The sequence below is a fragment of the Antedon bifida genome, chromosome 2 (genome assembly GCF_963402885.1).
Source record: "Antedon bifida chromosome 2, ecAntBifi1.1, whole genome shotgun sequence".
In the NCBI taxonomy this organism is placed as follows: domain Eukaryota; kingdom Metazoa; phylum Echinodermata; class Crinoidea; order Comatulida; family Antedonidae; genus Antedon; species Antedon bifida.
The window spans coordinates 23,886,243-23,911,379 of NC_136227.1; the positions used below are offsets into that span (position 1 = coordinate 23,886,243).

A 25,137-nucleotide genomic window follows, 5' to 3' on the forward strand; every position below is an offset into this window, starting at 1 on the left:
TAATTTATTTGTATTTAACTTAACTAATCTTTTTGGTTATCATTATTTTTTGATGTAAGAAAGTGAAATGTATTCTAAATGGTTTTATTTGTTTATATAAAAAAATAAAATTTCATTCATCTATGTTTCAGGGTATGTTTATATTTTCAGTCAGGATGCATGGATCCATTTTTCCATTGCTGGGAATTGAATTGAATTACAATACATCAGCCTAACACAGGCCAAATTAGCAATGGAAGTGACGATACATATCTTTTGTATGTGAAAACTCATGAGGTAGATTTTCTCATGCAATTTACGGCGAAGGCTGCACGACGAGCGCGTGCGGCGATGACCTAAATCTCGTGATTGTTCTGAAATCGTATGTATATCCCTAATTCGTTGTAGAAATATGTTTTTTGTTCAAGTTATCCTTTAAAAAAATAACTTCACAAAGATATTTACAAAAGGCTTTAAGACTTGCTCTATTTTCCCTTTAACTTTAAGGGACCTAATTCATAATAATTAAATTATTTTTGAGTAATTTATATATTTCTGTACTATTCCCTAATTTTACTTTAAATTGACTTTAGTTCGGATTTTATAACTTTACAACCTCATATCCTTCTCTCCAAACTTATTAATATGAACCTTAACTCATCAATTATTTTCTGCATTAAGAATTTTCTAACTAATAGATCACAGCAAAGTAAATTAGGAAATTCTAAATGAATATAGATATATTTTAATGATCAATCTTGACAAAAAAATAATAATTACACTAAACTTGTCATTCACATTAAAAACGATATCAACAATGATATTGTTTAACAAAATAATGTCACAGTACCTTAGATTTAGAAATCTGAAATGCTTTATTGGGTTCTTCTTTAGAGTAGTAGTGTACAGATTCAATAGGATTTTCAGTTCCTTTTCCGTAATCATATTTTACCCTCTAAAAAATATAAGTTAATATTATTGTAGTGTACAGCAATTATTTGATGTCTGTGAAGTTGGTTACTAGTTCCTAGTTCCTTATTCGAATTCAATTAAAGGGACAGTCACAAATATTTAAAAAAACAGATTTTAATACGTAATAACTGTTTAATTGAGTTGTTATTGCATCAACATGTTAGCCTTGACCTCCTCTACTTCTTCCGGTCAAAGTTCAATAACATTTTATGCATTTACGCCCTCTACGGCGAATAAGTAACTAGCTTTTACGAACGTTATAACACCTGACCTACTTAATATTTTCAAAATACTTTGGTATAGATCGATGACCCTTGACCTACTCTACCATTTTCAACCCTAGTTCTGCGAACTTTTTTGCATCTACGCCCTCTACGGCGAATAAGTAACTGGCTTTACAAACGTTATAACACTTGACCTACTTAATTTTTTCAAAATATTTTGGTATGAATCGATCACCCTTGACCTACTTTACCATTTGCCACCCCAGTTCCGCGAACTTTTTGGCATCTACGCCCACTACGGCGAATAAGTAACTGGCTTTACGAACGTTATAACACTTGACCTACTTAATTTTTTCAAAATATTTTGGTATGAATCGATCACCCTTGACCTACTTTACCATTTGCCACCCCAGTTTTGCGAACTTTTTTGCATTTACACCCTCTACGGCGAATAAGTAACTGGCTTTTACGAACGTTATAATTTTTGACCTACTTAATTTTTTCAGAATATTTTGGTAAGGATCGATGACCCTTGACCTACTTTAACATTTTCCACTCCAGTTCCGCAAACTTGTTTGCATCTACGGCGAATAAGTAACTGGCTTTACGAGCGTTAACGTTTTAACACTTGACCTACTTAATTTTTTCAAAATATTTTGGCATCAATTGATCACCCTTAACCTACATTACCATTTGCCACACCAGTTCCGCGAACTTTTTTGCGTCTACGTCCTCTACGGCGAATGAGTAATTTGTTATGGGTAAGACCCCTGACTACTTTACCATTTGCCAAACTAGTTCCGCGAACTTGTACTTCATTAAAGGTTTTGTATTGACTTGTTACACAACATGCGATTTTAGAAGATAACTTCTGACGCAAACACAAATACAACAGTATGTATTATCTTTTTAGGCTAACTAGGCCTACTATAAAATACAAATACTATTATAACTATGACCTTTCAGATGACACCAACTGAACATAGAGTAGATATACATATAAATGACTTCCACTGATAGAAGTACATGTGTTAATAGGGAGTTTTGCAACCTTACAAATACGAAACGAAAACGGATTCACGCACAGGTATTCGTTTTCGTAAGCCAGTAAAAAAATCTGTTTCGCATGGCAACGAATATTGAGGCGCCGCCCAAAATATGACTGCGGTAAAATCAATGATTTTATAGCTGAAGGCTTTATATCTCACTGGGTAGTCAGACGGAGTTTTGTTTTAATATTAGTAAAATGATAAATGTTTTGGCACATATGGCGTTTCATAATACTACTTGAGTTTGGATATTTTCAGACAAAAATCGAAATAAAACAAATAAAAAAAAGACACTGAATACAGACTTGGGGCAAGTCTACTCACTGGGTAAAATTGAACGAAGCGCAGGTACGTGTTGCTTGGCTGCTGCCTAGGCCTAGGCTAGACCTAGCGTAACATCAAAGCGAGGAAGGACTTTAACAACTGCTAATTATCAAGATTGACCTGATATTTGTAGTAAATTACTTTCGTAAATTACTTTCAAATTGATCGCTTCGCTCGCGTACCATCTAGGTCGTGCCCACAAATGGTTCTCGAGTAGGTCTACACAATCATTTCAGCGTAAAAAAACTGGTGATTTCAAATGTACGTACCGCAGGACTATAATAACACTCGTTTACAGATAGCCTGGGTACAGAACAGTTAATATACACATTTGCGGAAAAAAAATATAGGACATTTTTGGGGGGGTTTTCTGATAAAGTAGGCCTATACCATATGGGGTGTCAGATAAAAAATCCCCATCTTGGGGAAAATTGTTTACGGCACTTTTAAATTTTGGCCTATATAACACACACAAATGCCTATTAACACACACAAATACCTATATAGGGGATAGGGGAAACCAATTCAAGGTTTTTATTACTTGGAGTTAATTGTGTTATGATGATTAAATTAGATTATTTTGTATTCTTGTTTTTGTCACCATATCGGCATACACATCGTATATAATTCGTTGGTTCGTTGGATGATGACCGAAAACCTGAGCTATAGCCGCTCAACAAATGGCCTAGTTTAGTTCTTATAAGCCTAACTACACTCCCAGTTCGATGAATCTTCATTCATCGGTCGTGGATCTAAAATTATCCGAAAATCACTATACTGTTGATTAAGTTTACTGTTCTGTATACAACAAGCGTCACTATTTCAAATCTAAGCATTTTGTAGAAATAATGCGCCCTCGAAACCGAGGAATTTGAAGCTTCAAATACAGATTGGAATCTTCCATTTATCGCAAATCAATACATTTGTATAAACGTATAATAAATCTATCAAAATAGTATTTTTTAAAGAAAATCGGCCTGTCTTCAACATTATGAAGCTGTACTCGAGCTGTACAACCGGTTTCCAGCTATTAAAAACAATTATCGTAGGAGTAGATAGGTAAATGCGAAGCATCCTCGTATTATTGTTGTGTGCGGGAATTTTTCAAGATGGACATCCATTAGACAGTGTATACCCCGATCGGAAAACACCCTATTTGGTGCAAATCGTTGAACCTAAATTCGTTTTAATTGTCAATAACTAATTATATAACTTAACCTAATTAGTGTTATGGTTTTCATTAGGTGTTAAAAATCAGTATCGACAGTATCTACCAACTGTAAAAAATGTATATAGATAACTCTATAATTATAATATAATCATGAATCATTCCGTATTCATATGCAAAATATGAAAAATTGATCAGAAACTATATTCGTTTTGTAGTTACGAATATGACTGGTAATATTCGTCAACACGAATACACTTTACAGATATAAAATGGGGATCAGCTCAAAAGTTTCATAAATGTGTGACGTATTCGTTTTCGTTATCGTATTCGTAAGGTTGCGAAACCTCCTTATTTACCATAGTTTCCCTTTCTGGCATTATTATGCTTTTTGGCATCATTTGGAGGCCTACGGCATCTGGCATAATGCCGCGGCATTATTTAGCCGTTTTTAGCATAATCTTGCATAATTTTGGGTTTTTTAAACAAAACAAAAATTATATACTACAGAACAAGAATAATATTTTGTTTAATCTTTCAATTTCGTACATATCACCTTACACAATATCATATCGTACAAAACAGATCTGTCAGGTTTTTTCCGTACAATAGTTCCTCTATCCTTTCGTTTCGGACTTAATTAATCGACTCTTCGGATAGAAGGCTGCTCACAAACTACCGTGTGTGTGATATAGCCAGCACAACGAAACGGACGATTGACCAAGTGCTCTATTTCAGAGATCATGCAGGGAAAGGAAATTTGCTTCAGTTATAGATATTGATGATTCTGCAAACTTTTCATCTTTGAAAATAATTATAATAATAATAACTGGTACTTGATATAGCGCATTATGCTGAAAGCCTCAGTGCGCTTTACAAAGACAGAAAATTTTGAAAAATTACAAATTAAAAAGGTGAGTTTTGAGGAGAGATTTGAAGACACTGGTGGAAGTAGCCTGACGGATTTCAATAGGCAACGCATTCCATAGAGAAAATAATCGCAAAAGAAAATGCATGGCTACCTCGGTAATATTTCCAAATGATGAAACATCTAAGTAATCTTTCTCCTTATTTAAAACCAAAAAAATTGAACTCTCTTCTACAATCAACTAAAACTTACGTCAACATATAAATCGTCATCCTGAAGCCCTTTCTGCAGTCCAATGATTTCTTTCTTAAAAGCTTTCTATATTAAAGGAAATAAAACTATGTTTTGAGAATTATACACACTTAGCACACATTAGGCATAAATTCTAAACGTTCCGATGGTATAATGACATTATTATTATTTTAAAAACCGTTGCGAATTAAAGTTGGAATTTATTCTGACTTGTTGTTGTATGAGAGAATGTATCTGGTGGGTGAAAATCTATAATAATACCATATAAGGCTCTGTAGTCTAGTGGTATGACAATCGCCCTGTAAAATACGGAACTTTCGCCAATGAGCTATAGTCCATGGGATTTAGACTTTTAACTCACACAAATTGCAAGAAAAAATTTTGTTTTTATTTCTTAAAATTCCTACCATGACAGCTTTGTCTGGTCGGTGGGATTAAATCAGCTGCTGCGAACTTGCGACAATGCTCCACCCTTCTTTGAGCCAAAGTCTCTAATTTAAGAAAATCAAGGGCACCAGAGTAAGATAAATAATCGTTGTCTAACATACTCTAATAATTCTTACCAATTGTATTCCCTTTGGAATAGGACAAGAACCAATGTATGTATAAAGGCCTTGCTTATTCCTAGCCAACACATTTTTCAGAATCCTGCGAGCCTTTTTCATGTCTGTACTGGGATTAGACGATTTAAGAATATCGAACAGTACATTATCTGTCAACGTCTCATAAGCTGTCATATCCTTAATAGCATCTGACATTTTAAAAACTTCCCTGAAATGATAACATTATCATATAATCTGAGTATCTTCAAAAATCAACGACTTACACAATTTTTTGCTTTATTCCTTAATAAACATTTCCCCATAAAATCTTATACTTACCCATTTTTACCTTTTATTTCTAAATGGTCGTTGGCCAGCACTAATGCATCAGTAATCCTGAATACAAATAGAAAACATTATTCGTAAGTAGTTGAAAAAGACATAAAAGTTAAACGTTGTAACAGACTGTTTATGCTAAAAAATGTGTCACCAATTTCGAAAATAATATAGATTTATATAATATATATTTCTTAATAATGGATTGCCGTTCATCATTTATACTAAAAAGTTTCATCGAAAGGACAAAAAGGGGTTTTACTGTACTTTTTTTAAAAATTGGAGAGTAATTTGAGATTGTGAATAATAAGTATAATTTTAAGTATCATCATCACACAATTAGGCCTATACCGTCTCTTTTTATTATATATCTTTTAATGACCATTGTTTTTTTTATGGTAACAACGATATTAGCTTACAGTATTCAGTATATAAATGTTAAACTTACATTGCTTCAAGAATCAAACTCGTTTTGTGCTGACAAGCCCTTCTGTGAAGAAGGCGTCGTGTGTAAAACATATCATATAAATTGTCAACTTCCTAGAATTAATAATAAGATAACATGAAGATATTCTTCTTTTGGTTAAACAATAAACACTAATTCAGATAATATTCTACTGTTTTACAAAAATATGATAAAAGCTTACATAAATTGTAACAGAATCTCTAAAAAAAAAACCTGAAACTTATAACGATATAATGAATAATAATTGAAGTAAAAAAAATCGCTTTTCTACAAGCATTGGATTACCAGTGGCATTATTCGTATTAAAGATTTAATAAGAATACTTTTTTAACATCAACCGGAATACTGGCGAAACTACAATGTAAAACAAACTGGTTAAATGAGTATTTGTGCATTATTAAGGCAATACCAATTCAGTGGAAACGTATTATTAAGGATGCAGATATTTTCAAATGTGATGATAATAATAAGTTAGTTAAGACCAAATATGAGATTAATACTACCAAACTAATATACTCATGGTTTGTGAAAGAATATTTAATTATTCCAATGTCACAACTAAAATGGGAAGAGTACTGTTGATAACAACATAGATTGGAAAACATCTTGGTTACGGAAAGTATGTAAAATGAATGATAAGGAACTAGCACAATTCAATTATAAGATGTTACATAGAATACTGCTTACCAACAAACGGCTTTATCAGTGGAAAGTAAAAGAAACACAAACGTGTGACAAATGTGGAGAAATTGAAAATCATTTGTTTTTAGTTGTAGAGTTATTCAGAAATTTTGGAGGAAAATGCTTAGTATCTGTTTAAGTTTAAACCACAATAATATATCATTTAAGCAATTAATACTAGGAACGGGAGATGAGATAGTAGATTATATTTACACATTTGCAGCCTTCACTATTTATAGAATAAAAATATTATCAGCATTAAATAAGCCAGTGGGTAATTTTTTATGGAGATCATTTAAAACCAATATGCTATATAACATTGAATATGAAACATATAACAATAAAGAAACAAGTATAGACAAAATGGGTAACTTTAAGACAGACTATTATGCGAATATAATTTATAATTTGATACGATTTATCAGAAAAGGAATTACTGTGATACGAGTGATACAGGTACTGATCTATTATGATTTTTATTCGTTTTATCCTGTATATAAATACATTTTATAATCCGGGTTCTAAAATGAAAAACTCACAAAGGGATTGTTCTTTCCGTGTAAAATATTTTAAAATGATATAGATGATAATGATGATCATTGTCAAGTGTATAGACAAATATAAGAAAATTAATGAAAAAAGGAGTTAATACGGAATTCAAAAATGTAAAAATGTTACTGATGAGTAACGAATTTGGAATTAACAAAAATGTGTTCAATAATATGATTTTTTGTAATGACATGAGATAATATGAATGTGAATAAAAGTGGTGTTTGCGCCACAAAAGAGAAAAAAATGAACACTAATGAATAGAAAGTATGTATAAAGATTTACTGTTTTTATTACTAAATTATATTATATGGTATCAATTTACAGCGTTTTATACACGGCGATGTAGTAGTAATGTACATTTACTATTATCAATCATTCCTGAGCTCTACTACATTCTTTAGTACCTTATCTCGGAAACATATCTGACGAGGATGTCCATTGACTGCTATAGCTCTAGAAAATTTCAATAAGCGTCTGTGATCAAAGCTGTTTGAGAATCCTAGCATTTTACAATCACGTGCGAAGTAGTCCCATTTATCCACATCGATTCCAGAGCGCTTGTTTGAAACGATATCGTACAGGAAATGTTTTTCCTTAGGTCTGCCCTTGTATTTCAGTTCCTGAAATCCAAACATACATAGAATTTAAACAAAATAACAACAACAGCAGCAGCATCAACAACAATAATAAAACTCATACCCATAGATAGAGAGTGGGATATCAAATTGATCAAAATTGTACTTGGAAAGTTTTAAAGAGCACATTTCACAGAAATCACATATTGTAGATTTCTTTTCCTTATATACTACATAATAATTACTAGAATAAGAATAAAGTATTTGTAATTAGTAACTTGGTCGAATTAATATTTTAAAATATTTTTTATAACCTTGTTCATAATTGGGACAAATTGTCATAAAAAAAAAAAGCGGCAACCCTATATAATCCCGGCTACGTCACAAGTTGGAGTCAAAAATAAGGCCGGAAAGGTTAGGTTAACCACACGCTGTGCTGAGCCGGCCGCATTATTTTTGTTCCTATTAGGTTAAGGCAGAAACTATAGAGGGCCCGAATCCATACATGAATATTCATGATGTGACGGCAAACCCTGGAAATAGTTTTCACGCGGTAACCGAAAATGATCTCTCGTCGCGCTGCTAGGCTAGCTGCTGCAAAAACACTCACCAGCCATGTAGCTACACCTAATACGTCTACGTATAGTCAGAACTTAGTATAGTATTAACAATTGATTCTAAAAGAAATTTATTAAGAATTTGACACTAAAATTATATATGCCTACATGTTTCATGTTAGTCTAACATTGTAGCATACTTTCAGACATAACATTAATATGAATTATTCCCTATATATACACATGGGAAAATCTTTGACAATGTTGATATAATATATTAAATACATTACTAAAAAAAGCAATTTTATATTCAATTTATTACTTCGAAACTTTTTTCGTGCATTCACCAAGCGGCCAACAGAGGGCGTAACTTGTTTACATTGTTCGCGTGACTAAAAAATGATCATTTTCGACAATGTTTTCAATTTATTGCATCTTTATCCCTAGTTGTACTAACCCATAGTCTCTCTAAAAAATAAAGTTTGAGGAAAAAAGCTTATTTAATGCTTATAAAATGCATGCCGAATCGTCCAAGGGCCGAATCGTCCCGGGCCGAATCGTCTCAGGGCCGATTCGTCCCGCTACCGGTCTAGAGACGTCGACGAGAGAACATTCGACGCGAGGTACTAGGTAGTGCATTGTTTTTCTCTTTTTATCATAATTAACCTTAATAGAACGCACATTTAAGACAACAAATTACCTGGTTTAATATTTTTTAAGTTTTATAATATGCATTATTTTTACAAAACGTCAACAATTGCAGATCTAGTGTCTTTAACAACGACATCGAGAGAAAACTAGTACAGTAACTCCTATCTGCACAGGTTTGGTCTTTTCATGATTTATTTTGGATTTGGCTTGCCATTTTCATAAAAAGGTTAATACAATTGTAATATATATTAAGGAAGATGGTACTATCTTACTCAAGTATATTTATTTTTGTGCTATGTACTGTATTAATTTATCTAGCACAAGTTTTTTTTAAGGTTATTTTTTTAAACCTATGTCTAAGCTTTTCACCTTACTTGTAGTTCTTTATCCTCTTTTTTATTTTAGTTTGGCTGTTTTTTCCTACTACTGATTGTGTTTTTAACCATGGTTGTTGCAATGCCCGCATATAGGGGCTTTTTTATATTTTATTTTTTATTTGTATACACTCTGATGTAAATTCATTATTGTAAATAATATGATGATATTGATATGTTCCATTTCATCTTGAACGGTTAAGGTATATTGATATATTACTTACCAATGGCCCCCACTACATAATAAATTGTATTTCCAATGACTGATCACAATATTGGTATATGCACTATGAATGTGCGCAGTTTGAATAATTCCGCTAAACGGAGGCAGGTGTTTGAGTGGTTTAAAGATACGGCAAATTCAAATGTTTTTATTCCAAGAGTCCCATAGTACTGAACAGACTGAGCGCATTTGTTGTGAGGAGTGGGGTAATAAAAATATCTATTTTTCTCATGGCACTTCGAATAGTAGAGGTGTTTGTATTTTCACTAAAGAATGTGATATTGATGTCACACACAGTTAAGATGAGGAGGGTCATATTTTAATCCTGGATACAATCCTAATGGGGCAAAAAATTACTTTAATCAATATATATGTTCCAAATAGAGATGACCCTGTATTCTTTGAACATGTCCATAATATTCTGGATGGTTTCGAATGTAAATCAATTACCTGTGGATGAGATTTTAATTGTGTCCTTGATATCGATATGGACAAAAAAGGTGGCAGATATAGAACCAATTTTAAATCACAAAGGGCTTTAAAATCTATCATAAATACTTATGATCTAATTGACATCTGGAGGAAACTCAATCCAAATGTACATAGATATACATGGAGCTCCACTAACCCTCCCGCCCAATGTCACTCGACTTTTTTAATAATGTCTTTCAACCTATATGCCCAAGTGGACAATTGTGATATTTCGTGTGATTTTAAAACTGATAATTCGGTTGTAAATATTATTATTACTCCAAAATCGGAAGCAAGAGGAAGGGGCTTTTGGAAATTTAAAAGTGTTTTACTACACGACCTCAATTACGTTAACTTAGTTAAAGATTGCATTAACGAAAGCCAGAAAAATAATGCGGATCTTCATCCATATCTTTTTTGGGATTTTCGAAAATGTCAAATTCGTAGTCACACTATTCAATATTCAATTAAATTAGCCAAAGAGCGCAAAAGTATCAAAAATAATCTCAAAACCAAAATTAACAGCCTTGAGGAAACGTACTGCAGCAACCCTTCCCCAAATGTGTTAGACCAGATTAAAATATACAAAATGAGCTAGAAGAAATCTACCGTTTAAAAACAAAAGGAGCTATTATTAGATCTCGTGCCCAATATATAGAAGGTGTGAAAAATACACGATATTTCATTAATCTTGAAAAGAGAAACCAGCGACAAAAAAGTAATTAAGTTGGTTACCGATAATGATCAGGTGATCACTAACTCGCGTGAGATTTTAGACGAAGAACTTGCGTTCTACCAAAAGCTGTATGACTGATAATCCGTCAGAAAAATAAATTGTAATTTTTCAACCCCCAAAAGTCGTGACCCCCAAAGTAAATGATGAGCAACGACTCTCATGTGAAGGATATATAAAGGAATGTATTACTATTTTGAAAACTATGCTCAATAACAAATCACCTGGAACTGATAGTTTCACAACTGAATAGTATAAGTTTTTTTCGTGATATTGGTGGGTACCTTATAGAATCCTACAATCATGTTTTTAGAAATGGTCAATTGTCAATGGATCAAAGATGAGGGATTATTAATCTGATACCAAAGAAAGATAAAAACCCAACTAGATTAAAAAATTGGAGACCAATATCGTTACTTAGTACCCATTATAAATTAATGACTAAGTGTATTGCTTCTAGATTAAAAAAGTTACTCCCTCAAATCATTCACGCTGATCAAACCGGTTTCATACAGGACCGTTATTAATAGGTGAAAATATTCGTTTAACAATTGACACTATTGAGCATGTAAATGATAAGAATCTTGAAGGTTTAATATTATAGTGGACTTCGATACTTTCGACAAGCCAGAATGGTCTTTTGTCTTTAAGGCACTCAAACACTGTAGGAATGATGTTATACATTGGGTTCAGGTTTTTTATAATTACATTACTTCATGTGTGATGGTATAGTTCATGCATCAAAGTCATTTAACCTCTCCCGGAGTCTTCGCCAGGGTTGCCCACAAAGCCCATATCTTTTTATTATTGTAGTGACATTCTAAACACCGCGATAAGAAATGATAAAAACATTAAAGGAATTAAGATTGAAATAGCACAGTTATTGTTAGTTCTTACGCTGACGATACAATTGTTTTTCTAAGACATTTTGTCGCTTCAGTATCTATATATAAATTATGGTTAATTAGTCTGACATAGGCGAGCACAATGGAAAAACTTCGGGATAAATCTCCGCCTTAGATACCTACCGTATCGATCTCAGATGTACCGCGAAACGTAGATTTGATAACATTAGTTTTCAGTATTACGCTATTGTTTCATTTTTGTCTTTTACAACAACAAAATTTAGCGTTTCCTATCGAAATTTGTGGATATCACAGGGTAATTTTCTCACACTCGCGCTGTATGTTCAACTGGCTTCTGGGTCCCGTGACTTCCAGCAATATGCACGTTGGTGGCGACAATAAATATTTTTATTTGTCGGTAAGTCCAGAAAATACAAATACGGCAAAATGAATAACTCTTGATATAATTTAAATTATGAAATAGGGAGGCTGAAATGACAGGCTTTTACTTTACGTTCTAATTACAATTTGATTTTAGTTAGTAGTAACTAATTAGTTAGTAACTAATTATTTGTTTATTATTGAATGCTTTTACTTTTAAGTAAACTACAATGTGATTTTAGTGATTCAACTGATCGTGAACTACTGCAATTAATTTGTTTTAGATATGCAACTAATCAATTATATTGATTAAAGTCATTTACTTTATGTGAACTACAATTTGTTTTAGTAATTTAACTATTATTGAAGGCCTTTACTTTTACGTGAACTACAATGTGATTTAGTGATTCAACTGAATCGTGAACTAAAATTTATTTGTTTTAGATATTCATCTAATCAATTATAAAGGCCTTTAATTTACATAAAATACAATTTGTTTTAGTAATTTAACTAATTATTCATGCTATTTATTAATCACTTAATCAAATTTAGGTGCGATTCAATGTTACTATTGGAGGCCTGATACCAGGGACACGCCTTTAATGTTTATATTATCGATTATTTCTGCTGCTTGCTCTGTTTATAATTATAAATGGTGTCTACTACGACCGATAGGCCTGTATAAAAGTAGACCACGAAAAGTTGTTATTTGATCATTTTTGTTCCAAAATTAACAAGATACTGTTGTCATGATATAATATTGTGATACAAATGTTTTAAAGTCACCTATACTATGCTTTTGGTCTCTTGGGACGGTCACGTTAGAGACTGTTTCAGTGATTGATGACCCCTATTAACGGTTTTCTCCTGTGTGTAACGTTCAGATAATATATATAATAATATAAATCCAAAGGCAAAATACTAAAAAATTACAATGCTGTGGGTATCAGTGGCTGGATCTCAATTGAGATAGAAAAAAAAGCAAAATAAAAAGTAAAAAAAAAAGTAAAACAGCCAGAAAAGTTAGCAGAGCTTTCGGGCAACACTAGCCCTTCATCAGTGCAAGTGAAGATACTTGGACAAGATAGATAGATATATATCAGGCAAGCGCTGCCTGAGTGGACAGAAATAAAAGAAATAAAACAAAAGAGGCATAAGACTGGTGAATAGAGGCAAGCCAAACCAGTCGCTTGTCGGTAATTCCCGAACTGACAACTGGTTGATTGCAATATCACAGTTGTTTATTCAGTAATACGGTATAATACACGATACAATACAAATTCAGGAACGATACAGGATAATACGGTAATAAAGAAACAGGAACAAAGTTTAAATGATGCTGTAAGTGATGCGTGACTGTAGATGTGTCTATGAGGTGTGTATGGGCTTTTCTGAAACTTGGGGGTATATCGGTTTTTGTTCATTAGCATATGTCATTACATCATCTCTGGGCTTAACCATTGGTCCTAAGTTTATCCAGGCACCTTTTGGATGGGAGTGATAGATTTTATCTGGGGGTTACAGTGACGGATTGGCCCTGTCGAATCTCTGCTTAATATCTCTGTCAATATCTAATAGTTTTACGATGGGAAAGATCATATATGTCAAATCAACTGTTTTCTTTGGGGAACTAATTATTAAACATCTGGACAATTCCTTCACTGAACCTTTCTGGGGTAAATTGGTGAACTCAATTGAATTGTGATACTAAGGTTGATTTTGCAATGCTACACTCGGATTACCGAAATAGGACATCACAACGGTGGGGTTTCCCTAAAGAACATCGGTCAGGAAGACAACTCTTGTTAATTATGTTATATAATAATTATTAATCGTTTAAATCAAACATAACTCGGTTAAAATAAAAACTTAAAGAATGATATGATACATTGAATATATATCAGAAATATGCGAAAACTTATTGCATTCTATTGGCCTTCAATCATAAATCAATCAAAATAAAAAATAAAACTTAAGAAATTGTGGCTGATTAGCCTAAAATCAGTAATTGACTCAAAATATCAAATTAAACTTTAAAGAAACAAATGTGTTTGTTAAATATATCGTTATCATCACAACTTTATCGATTTAAGCATTTATATTCACAGGTAATTACGATTTACGACAAATTCGACTTTTGTACTCAATGTAAAAAAAACAATTTATAAAGTACTAATAAAATCTCCTGTTCTTGTATACCAATTATTTAATGCTTGAGATTAACGACTCAAAGGTACAGAATGCTTGTCGATCTTTTCAATATCTCAATATATCGATCAACAAAATTCAAAATTAATCATTATCAAACTCGTTACAAAATCAATACTTAATCATAAATCAATTCACTTTTAACTGAAATCAAATCATTACTAAATAAATCTCATCAATTACGTAGACTATGCTATCATTTATTAGCAAATGTCATAATTATAAAAAAAATTCTTGCAGAAAAAATTCAATCAGTAACTTGTTGCATTATACAAACGTCTTATGAATCTGAAATGATGTTAATCTTTTTAAAAACATGATTTTCATATTCTGCGCAAAATATTTTGCGCGCGCGGAAATTTTTGACATGCGCAAAATGTCATGAATCGCGTAGAAATTTGATTAGAAATTAATATTGCACTTTTTAAACTTTAAATGCGCGTGCGCGCAAAACTGCCATTTTTAGCGCAACAAAAGTTGATCCTTGATAAGAATTAACCTTCACGATTAATCATTGAAATTCATAAAATCACGCGTAAGTCATGTTCACGGTTTAGTATTTAAGCTGAATTGTTTTGAAAGCTAAAAAATCGGATGATCAATTTCACCTCCATCAGCTTACCTCAAATCAGCACCTCCCAAAAATATGAGGCGTCGACAAGTGAAATTGTTTAATAAAGTCGGGTGTTTGAAGAACAGGGTTGCTTACTCCTAATAATTCCTTTATTTGTTCGAATGCTATCGCATTGTGGGAACCATTCAATTTACACCCCCTTTCCTATCAGTCAGTAGCGCAGCAAGTCATAAATTTCGCAAAATTTACGAATGTGTTTTATTTGAAAATAATGGCGAGATTTTCACCAGGAATTCTATAATTATATTTCTGTCCTGCCTAATTCTTAGCTGTGCTCCTTGTGTTAACGTTGATTATCTTGTATTAGAAACATCCCTTGTTTGGGACTGGATTCCGCAAGGCCCCAGCAAAATTCATGCAATGACGCCAGAAAAATCCCAACATGCAGTAACCCCTACTGAGACAATATTATCAATATGCTTAAAACTAAGTTTATAGGCCTAATCTATTTAAAAGCCAAGATCATTCTGTTGCGCGTGCGTACAATTTAGTTCTTGTCCAACTGTGCCACGCAGCGGGTGCCAACAAGTCGCTCTCAAATCGAATAGAAATCATTAAACAGACAATTGTGATTGTGGAGGAACGTAAACAAACTAAACAATCCGCAAGATCAAACATTGGGAATGATTTTGGTTTTGCCATTACGTACGATAGGGATTTCAAAAGAGATATTTATCTAAAAGTAGTTTTTACAAACCCACATAATTGACAATACTTACTTTTTTATTGTCCTCATTCGTATACTCATCCGTATCTTTGTCCTCATCTTTATCCTTCTCCAGTGGACCGTAAAACAGCTCCTTAATGAACAGTATGTCGTTATCTGTCAAATCATATTTCTTAAATTCCTTTTTCAGGTCGTTTTTTTCAATTAGATGATCAAACATCTTTAAAGATGCATCTTCATGCTAAATTGAAAAACAAAATCAGAAACTGTTTTATTTTTTATTTCATATACGTTCGCTGTAAACTGAGATCTCGACGCGCACCCTCATATCGGCTCCATCGTTTGGAGACGGCGTGCACCCGAACGATCATGGAACAAAAATCACTTGCAATACAAGAAGATGTGCTGGAGATTTCTGCTGGAAATGTAACATTTGCAGCTACAACTCCACTTGTACAGCATACGGTGGCTAAGCCCACCAAAAAGGCCAGGAAGGCGGGGTCTAGCTGTACTATTACTAGGCCTCCTAAAGAAGGTAATACGCATAGCAACAGCGATGCCGTTGCTATCGCCGGGCCATCATGCACTAACGTGCTGCAGCCTAATCAACAGGTCGGAGTAGGCCTGAACTATGAGGCTAGGGTTGAAAACCTTGAGCGGTTGGTTGAGCAGCAGGTTAAAGAGACGAAGGCTGCTCAACAAATAAATGAGTCAACGCACGACCTTTTATCTCAGTTGATGACACAAATGTCATCACAATGTCACAACAATGAATATGATGACAGTAGCTCGGTGGTTAGCCTCACGAGTAACATTTACGATAGGCATCATCAGTACGAACGTGATGTGTCTGACCTGGAGGAGGGGGAAGTAACAGGTACACAACTATCCAAGAAGGATGAAAATTCTGAGCGGCCAGCCACTAATAGTAATAGTAAGGTCAAAGGCCCCCTTCCTCCGGGTTTTGCAGCAAGATTTGCTGTTTCTAACGAATTGGCACCAGCAGTCAGCCAAGAGTTGGCTGACACGCTAACACACTTATTGCACTCGCATATGAGTGAGAGTGTAATGACCGAGCTGATCAAAAGCTATCCTATACCGGAACATCTAGAGGCCCTAATGGTGCCAAAGGTCAATCCAACTATTTGGGATTCCATTACACCAAGGGCACGGTCTAACAATCTAAAATTTCAAAAGGTACAAAAACCTTTGATAAAGGGAATTACCGCCTTTGCTAAATTAGTTGATGGAAATGAGTCATCGGAGATAGCACAGGACACAATCGGCCTACTTGCCAATGCGAACTTCGAGTTACTTGCACTTCGTAAGGAGATGTTGAAACCGGAAATAAATGCCAAATATACTCATTTATGTAAACCCAGCATTAAGCCTACAGAGTACTGTATTTATTTGGTGACCTGAGTACTACAGTTAAAAAACTGGATGAGGAAAGGAAGGCTACGGCAGGCTTATTTAATTTTAAGTCGTACCAACCAAAGACCAGGTCCAACAACTACAGATACCAGCCATACAATAGAAATGGCAAACCTTTTTTAGGTCAAACCCGGCGACACAAATGGTCAACAAACAACTACAACCAGACCAAATTTTATCAGGGGAAAAAGGACCTAAAACAACAGCCGAAGAGGTATGAGTCGATTGATAATATAAGTATTTCTCCTAACAATAAGGTTAACAAACATAATAACCTTGACATAGTAGGAGGTCGACTTAGGTCATATATACATAGGTGGAAAAAAAAAATATATATACTTCGGATCCATACATCCTAAATGCGGTTTCAGGATATAAAATAGAGTTTGATAAAGCCATACCCTACCACTTAAAAGGAAAAATACCTCATCCATACAAACTCAGCAACATGGATATGGAGGCTATTGATGATCAAATAGTTAAATTGATATCAAAAGGGGTGGTCAAACCAGCCATGTATGAACATGACCAGTTTGTATCAAATATTTTTACAAGGCCAAAGAAAGATGGAGGGTTCAGAATGATATTAGACCTCTCTAAATTAAATGAATATGTGACATACAAACATTTCAAAATGGAAATGTTTGGAAATGCATTGACACTAATTTCACCAGGTGTATATATGACGTCAGTCGACCTCAAAGATGCATATTTTACTGTACCCATAGCAGAGTCGGACACTAAATATTTAAAATTTGTTTGGAAAGACAACCTGTATAAGTTTGTCGCATTGCCTAATGGGCTTAGCTCAGGGCCTAGACTTTTCACGAAATTATTGAAGCCCCCAATTGCGTTTTTGCGCAGCAGAGGGCATATTCTGTTGGTTTACATTGATGACATTTTGTGTATAAACCAGTCAGAAGACTTGGCCGGCGGTACCGCCAGGGAAACTAGTGAACTTCTAGCCTCATTGGGTTTTATCATTAATAGAGAAAAATCAGTAATGAATCCTACGCAGATCATAACCTTCTTGGGATTTGAAATAAATTCTATAAGTATGACGGTTTCCCTTCCATATCACAAGAAGGAGGAAATTAGAGTTCAAAGTAAACACATACTTACATTAAGTCATACTACCATTAGGAAAGTTGCGCAATTTTTAGGCAAAATTATAGCAACACTACCTGCTGTAGAGTATGGAAAGCTTCATTATAGGGCACTAGAGAAGGAGAAAATACTAGCTCTAAAAATAAATAAAGGCCATTACGATAGGCCTATTAGTATTTCCGTCAATGGACGGGACGATATTCTTTGGTGGCAAAATAATGTCAAAGACGCATATAAATTGATATATCATGGGTACCCCGACCTAACAATTGAGACAGACGCTAGTGGTCTAGGCTGGGGTGCCACTGATGGACATACCCACACAGGGGGAAGGTGGATAAACAAAGACCTAGACATTGCATATGCTACAGGGGCACTAAATATTAATTACTTAGAATTGCTGGCTGCTTTTTTCGGCCTTAAAGCATTGTCCCGTGAGAGAAAAGCTAAGCACATAAGGTTGAAGGTTGATAATACCACGGCAGTAGCTTACATAAACAACATGGGCGGCGCAAAATCAATTGCGTGCAATAAAATTTCAAAAGCCATCTGGTCTTGGTGCATTGAGAACAATTTTTGGATAAGTGCAGAATACATCCCAGGTAGAGATAATATAATAGCTGATGCAAAGTCTCGTCAGTTTAAAGATGAGACAGAATGGATGCTTAACAAAGAATTGTTTATAAAAATCACTAAAACATTCGGCGAACTGGATATAGACCTATTCGCTTCTAGGCACAATGCACAGCTTCCGAAATATATATCATGGAAACCGGACCCAGATTCAATTGGTATCGATGCATTTCTACAAAATTGGTCCTCTGCCAAGCTCTATGCTTTCCCGCCGTTCTGCCTTATAGGTAGATGTTTGCAAAAAATATTGACAGATAATGCCATAGTTATCATGGTGGTCCCAAACTACTGGCCAACACAGTATTGGTATCCTAAATTACTATCAATGATGGTTGGGGAACCACTGAGGTTTAAGAATACCAAACATGCCTTAACATTACATGGTTCAGATGATTGTCATCCCCTTTATAACAGACTTAACCTTTTTGCCTGCAGGCTATCAGGGCGGAACTCTACAACAAAGGAATAAGCAATACTGCAGCAGACGTCATTCTGGAGACGGTCAACGTGGAAGCAATATAACTCACAGCTAACAAAATTTATAGACTTTTGTGAAATCAGAGGAATCACATGGCAACAGCTAAACACCGGTCACGTCCTCGATTTCTTGATAAAGCTGAAGGACGAGGGCTTAGGCTATAGTACTATCAGTATGGCGAAAAGCGCAATTGTAAACTTTCTCGAAATCTTAGATATAAACATGAAGGAGTCTATTGAACTGAAAAGATTTATGAAAGGGTTATTCAATTTTAACCCACCGACTCCAAAATATGCACAAATTTGGGATGTTCGCTTAGTTACAGACTATCTGAGGCGAACAATTAACGACGATACATTATCGCTTAAAGAATTTACCATAAAAGTAGCATTGTTATTAGCATTATTGTCCTCAAGTAGGCTTCAAACCTTATATAATTTCAAATTTTCAAATATGAATATCGAGAATGAAGCAATCACCTTTTACATTTGTACATTACTAAAAACTAGCAGACCAAACAATACAGGTCAACTGGTGGTTTTCCACAAAAGTGAAGACCCTGCCTTATGTCCGGTCAGAACAATTCTAAAGTACAGGGAAAAAACTAGTAATTTAAGGGAAAATAAGGACAGATTTTTTATATGTCATAAGAAACCGTATGCCGAGGCATCAAAAGACACAATTGCTCGATGGATAAGGACAGGTTTATCAGAAGCAGGAGTAGATACAACAAAATTTAAAGCCCATTTGGTCCGAGCGGCTGCATCTTCATCAGCAAAATTAAGGAATGTCCCGGTTGACTTAATAATGAAAACAGCTGGGTGGAGAAACGAACATACACTAAACAGATATTATAATAAGCCTATAAAATTTGTAGAAAATCCGTCATTTCAACAGGCACTGTTGAGAAAAGTTGATTCATCAACTCATTAATATTGGTTGTGTTTGTTGTTGGCTACTACAAATAGCCCCTGTTTGCATTTTGAACCAGTTTAATATTGTTGTTTAGTTTTCTAATTGATGTTTTTAGGGTGAGAATCCTAAAACGTTGGACTATTGATTATAAGCAAAATAAATGCTTTATTATTCATACAACACGATAGTTGTCATATTTAAGTTGCCCGTAAAGCAAACATCCTTATGAATGAATGTAGACTTTTGGAAATAAAGTTGTTTTATTGAAACTAACATTTCCGTCAATTATTTGGTTTACAGTTCAAACATGTTTCCAGAGTTGGCTTTAAACATCTCAGTTTACAGCGAACGTATATGAAATAAAATAGGAAGATTAAACGAGACTTACCTGTAAGTTGAAGTTTGATCACTATTTTATGAAGTTTACACCTCACTCACATATTCATAAAATAGTGATCAAACTTCAACTTACAGGTAAGTCTCGTTTAATCTTCCTAATAAAAGGTACACTATATGAATCACATGGACCAAGTGTTTTCCAACACTATGGGCCAAAGATCCTTTAGTAAGAACAGATAATTCAATTATGTTAAAAATAAGGATACCAACCAATTAGGCCTACTTCTTAATGTAACGGTGATCATGAATAAAAATTATAAATGACGATAAAAATCAATGAAGAAGAACAAAGTAACAAACTCTAATAGCTTATTAACGTTAACGCCCTAATTTCAAGTAAATTTTTTATTTTAAATGTCTACGTATTTTAAATTAGTTCGTCCTCAAAATAAGAGGAATTCATACACTTGTATTGATTCTCACTTTTACAGATTATCTTCACTGTTTATTAATTATTTGAAATTATAATTTCCAGTATAGGCCTACCACTGGTTTAAGGCTTTTTGTTGTTATGTGAAAGATTTGACATCATGACGACAATGTACAAACAATGGACAAATCTATTTCTAATTCAATTGTATTTGCACGTGTATACATTAGGATAACTATGTTATGACAATTAGGTTTACAGGAGCGAAGTTGTGCTTGAGCATAGTTTTGTTGGCCTGCTGTTTCCTGTACCACACCCGATGTAGGGTACAGGAAACTCATGTTTATAATGTTTTTCTTAAGTTGGTGAAAAATTAAACTTTTATACCTCCCATTTCTTATCTCCTTCCTTTCTTACACGTGGTATAAACTTCCCATCAAATAAATGGGAAAATGGACCATGACCTATAAAGAAAACATACATTAAAAACAATTTTAAATTAAATTAAATTTTAGAATGTGTTTTTACTTTGCTATATTTAAAAAATGTCCACAAACTAAAAAAAAAATCACAACTTATAACGAAAGAAAAAAAAGAATCACTGAAAAGAAAAAATTAAAGAAAATGTCTCATTTCAATACAATAATCAGATTTCGTTATCTGCATGACAAAACCGGAAGAATTATAGTCTAAACACCATTTAATTAAAACATTATTGTACGTCGTCCTGAAGGTTTCCTGGATTATATTTGAATTAAATTTAACACTTAATCAAGAGGTATTCCTTAAAATGAACACAATGTTTTATTATATATTATTATTTCATCATCGACATGCTTCTGATAACATTTTAAAATAATACTCTCTTCAATTTAATTCACAGTTCACAACATCATTGCCTTCTGAACTAAATAACCTATAACGACTGTCACACAGCCGCAAATACGGCTCTTTCGGACATGTAATTGCTGGTAACCACCGGTAAACAACGGTAAATAGCCACAACTGTACACATATAAATGTAAAAAGTAAATTTAATAATAATCTTTGACAAACAATTCTTTCTTTTATAATCCAACCCCGCCCCCCCCCCCCCCCCCACAAAAAAATCCCAACCAATTCTCAAACAATGATACAGTATCCCTATTTCCCACACACTTTATACAATTCCCCAAATTTCCCAATCCTTCCAGACAAAATATCAACAATCTTCTTATTGTCAAATAAATCCCCGAAACCCCCCTTTCAAATGCAATAATATCACAAGATGAATAATTAAACAATAATAAATGTCCACAATATCGTTCCTTCTTGCCTTCTCTCCTATGCTGACACAAAACAAATTAGAAAGATAAAAGTTAAAACGATTCTGCAACTAAACAACTCCCATGCCTCTGCTCCCGTTCTGCTTGTAGTATCAATTATAATTCTTCCCAAACTGCAACTATTTTCTTACATATAAATAAATCAAATATAAAGTTAAAATGTTTCTTGATGTCGTTCTGCACTGCAATCCGCTCCCCGACCAATTATTTCTTTCTCCTTTTCCACGTAAAATAATATCAGTATCAATCAAGTTACTCTTCAATATTTCCAAACAATTCTTTAAATGCAACAACTTCTGCTGTTTCCACCAGTTATTTCTTCCGTCAATTAACATTCACAATTTCAATTAATCCTCAGTAATCTCAACAATTAACAGTTCTACATTTAAGTATAGCCTTATAGTATTGCTTCCAACTCACAATTTATTAACTTCATGTATATCACTTTATTTCCTTTCTGCTTCAGCTCTATATCACCATAATTATTTCCAACTCACAATTTGTTAACTTCATGTACATCACTTTAATTCCTTTCTGCTTCAGCTCTATATCACCATAATTATATTACTTCTTCTCCTTACGTCCTAGTTTCTCATATCAATATTCACCTATCCTCTCATATCCATATTCACCTATCCCTTTCTGGCTTAACATAACATAGCCCTCCTTCTCTGTCTCCTCTCAATTTCCATCTCCCTCAAAATTCCCTCAATTATACACATACCACCACCTTATCTTCTCCACCAATCAGCAACTCACACACTAACTTAACGCTTATACCTCTCCTCCAATCAGCAAACTCCACACAATCCTTCTCTGCAACACAATACTCTGTTTCACTAGCTTCACACAATAGCTTCCTAAAACAAAAGAAAGGTTCAAATAGTGAAAACAAAGGGGAAAGTAAGAAACACTTGCAAAATATATACCCAACTTTATGTCACTTGTGACAACGATGGCAATCACGTCTATAAGTATAACAAAAACAACAGCAAAATTCTCCCTGATACTTATTCTCAGCTTGTAAACTAGGAATTTGATAAAATTAACTTATACCTATATCATGACAAAGCCCAGCAATCTCGACACACAGGATGTCTTTAGGAGTAATGTGCAACTCTGATTGATTTTCTTGTAAAGATTTCGCCAGTTTTCCAGCTAAATATGATACTCTGTAACAAGTAAAACATAGCCTTAAAGCCGATTTTCTACTAGGCGAATTTGTTCGCGCGAATCGAAAGCGTCAGTTTATACGCATGCGTAGAGAGGGATTTGGAAGATGGAAACATGAATACACATGCGTAAAAGCTAACGCTGTCGATTCGCGCCATCAAATTCGCCTAGTGGAAAATCGGCTTAACAACATTGCAGAACGGCATAATACGACGACATTTTTGTGTCGGGAGAATAATATATGAATAAATCAAAAGTTTTTATAAATAACACTAAAAACCATAAAGGAAAAATTTCCTCCATGTAAAAACTAAAGATAACCAGATTTTAATTCGTCTGTTTTAGGCGATTTATAAGCGATCATTTTAATTGAAGATAACACAGTACACGTACGTTTTTGTTGTGCATATGTTACCCTTGATCTGAAGTTTGTGTAGCGAATTTGATTTTTTTTTTTGGAACGGTTTCAAAATCATGCCTTTATGACGTAATGTTGAGTGATTATGCTGAAACGCCTATTATGTCATATTTTTAGTATTGGAGAGATATCCGGAAAATTTAAGATTTATCTTTTTTATTTGGGATAATTAAACACAAAATATGTACAGAAAGAAATAGAGGTTTTTGTAACTTAATTTTTCTCAGTGAATTAAACTGAAGGTAGTCTACCCGATAGAATGTTCAAAGCGGTTGTGACAGGCTCCAGGATAGACATAGTAAACGGCACCCATCTGTCTGATGTGCCGTAAGCGTTGAAACTGAGCAGTGTCTATGATCTTAACACACAATGGATGTATTGCAATGTGTCCATGAACAGAATCATTAAATATCTAAAATAAAAAACAGACATGTATTAAAATGTGTCTGTTACCTTACTTGGTTCCCCAAGTTTCTATTAATTAATAATTACAGGAAATATAAACGTCGTAGTGGTCGTTATTTCAATCGAAATACAGTCCAGTTTTTTTATGCTGAAATTGCTGTTTATTTATTCGAGAACCATCTATATAGTAACCTAAATTTAACTTTTTCGAATATTAGACAAACCTACATACATACTTTGTTCTGAATCCAATTTTACACGATAACAAAACAGAGTAGAGCCTAATTGTTCTAAAGTTGGAGGCGATTGAGTATTCAATTAATTTAGGCCAAAATTTCAAAATTGTACAATAGTATTAATAATATACAGTATTCTATACCATAAAATAGGTGAAATTTACTTGCCCAGATTGCAGGGGTCTACTTAGGAAATGTTGCCGTTTTCAATTAAAAATAATAAACATACTCACCTTCCAGATGTTAGCAGCTGTATTGTCTTCTAAAACATAGAAAAAAATAGATGTACATTATGAATGTATTTTTAAAGATAACCATTTTCTGTTCACACCATCCAACAGCAAATATATAAACCCATATGAGGAGGATTTTACAATTGTATTGTATTATTTAATTTACTTTAGCATTATAAGGTGGGATTACGGTATTTGTGAATTTCATATCGAGTCGAATAGCCTAGATTACTCTAAATAATTGAATTTACCATTGTCATTTTCTCGCTTACAAGCCAT

General features: G+C 33.8%; 1 protein-coding gene across 1 annotated transcript; it reads right to left on the minus strand.

Moving 5' to 3' along the window:
* Positions 1 to 820: 820 nt before the first annotated feature.
* Positions 821 to 25,137, minus strand: LOC144835528 (deoxynucleoside triphosphate triphosphohydrolase SAMHD1-like). Its single transcript, XM_078690609.1, has 12 exons — positions 25,110 to 25,137; positions 24,859 to 24,887; positions 24,236 to 24,396; positions 23,450 to 23,565; positions 21,456 to 21,532; positions 15,820 to 15,973; positions 7,818 to 8,029; positions 6,163 to 6,254; positions 5,718 to 5,774; positions 5,400 to 5,607; positions 4,837 to 4,902; positions 821 to 934 (listed from the first exon to the last, which is right to left on the minus strand). The coding sequence occupies exons 1-12, from the start codon at positions 25,135 to 25,137 to the stop codon at positions 821 to 823; spliced, it is 1,314 nt and encodes a 437-aa protein (XP_078546735.1).

What these genes read in the sequence shown, in the direction of transcription:
- LOC144835528 (XM_078690609.1), bottom strand. Translation starts at nt 25,137, where the DNA reads ATGGCTTGTAAGCGAGAAAATGACAATG. An exon ending in CAGCTGCTAACATCTGGAAG is followed by an intron (nt 24,397 to 24,858) that starts GTGAGTATGTTT and finishes TTTTTATTTTAG; the next exon opens with ATATTTAATGATTCTGTTCA. An exon ending in GAAATAAAAGGTAAAAATGG is followed by an intron (nt 5,608 to 5,717) that starts GTAAGTATAAGA and finishes TTATCATTTCAG; the next exon opens with GGAAGTTTTTAAAATGTCAG.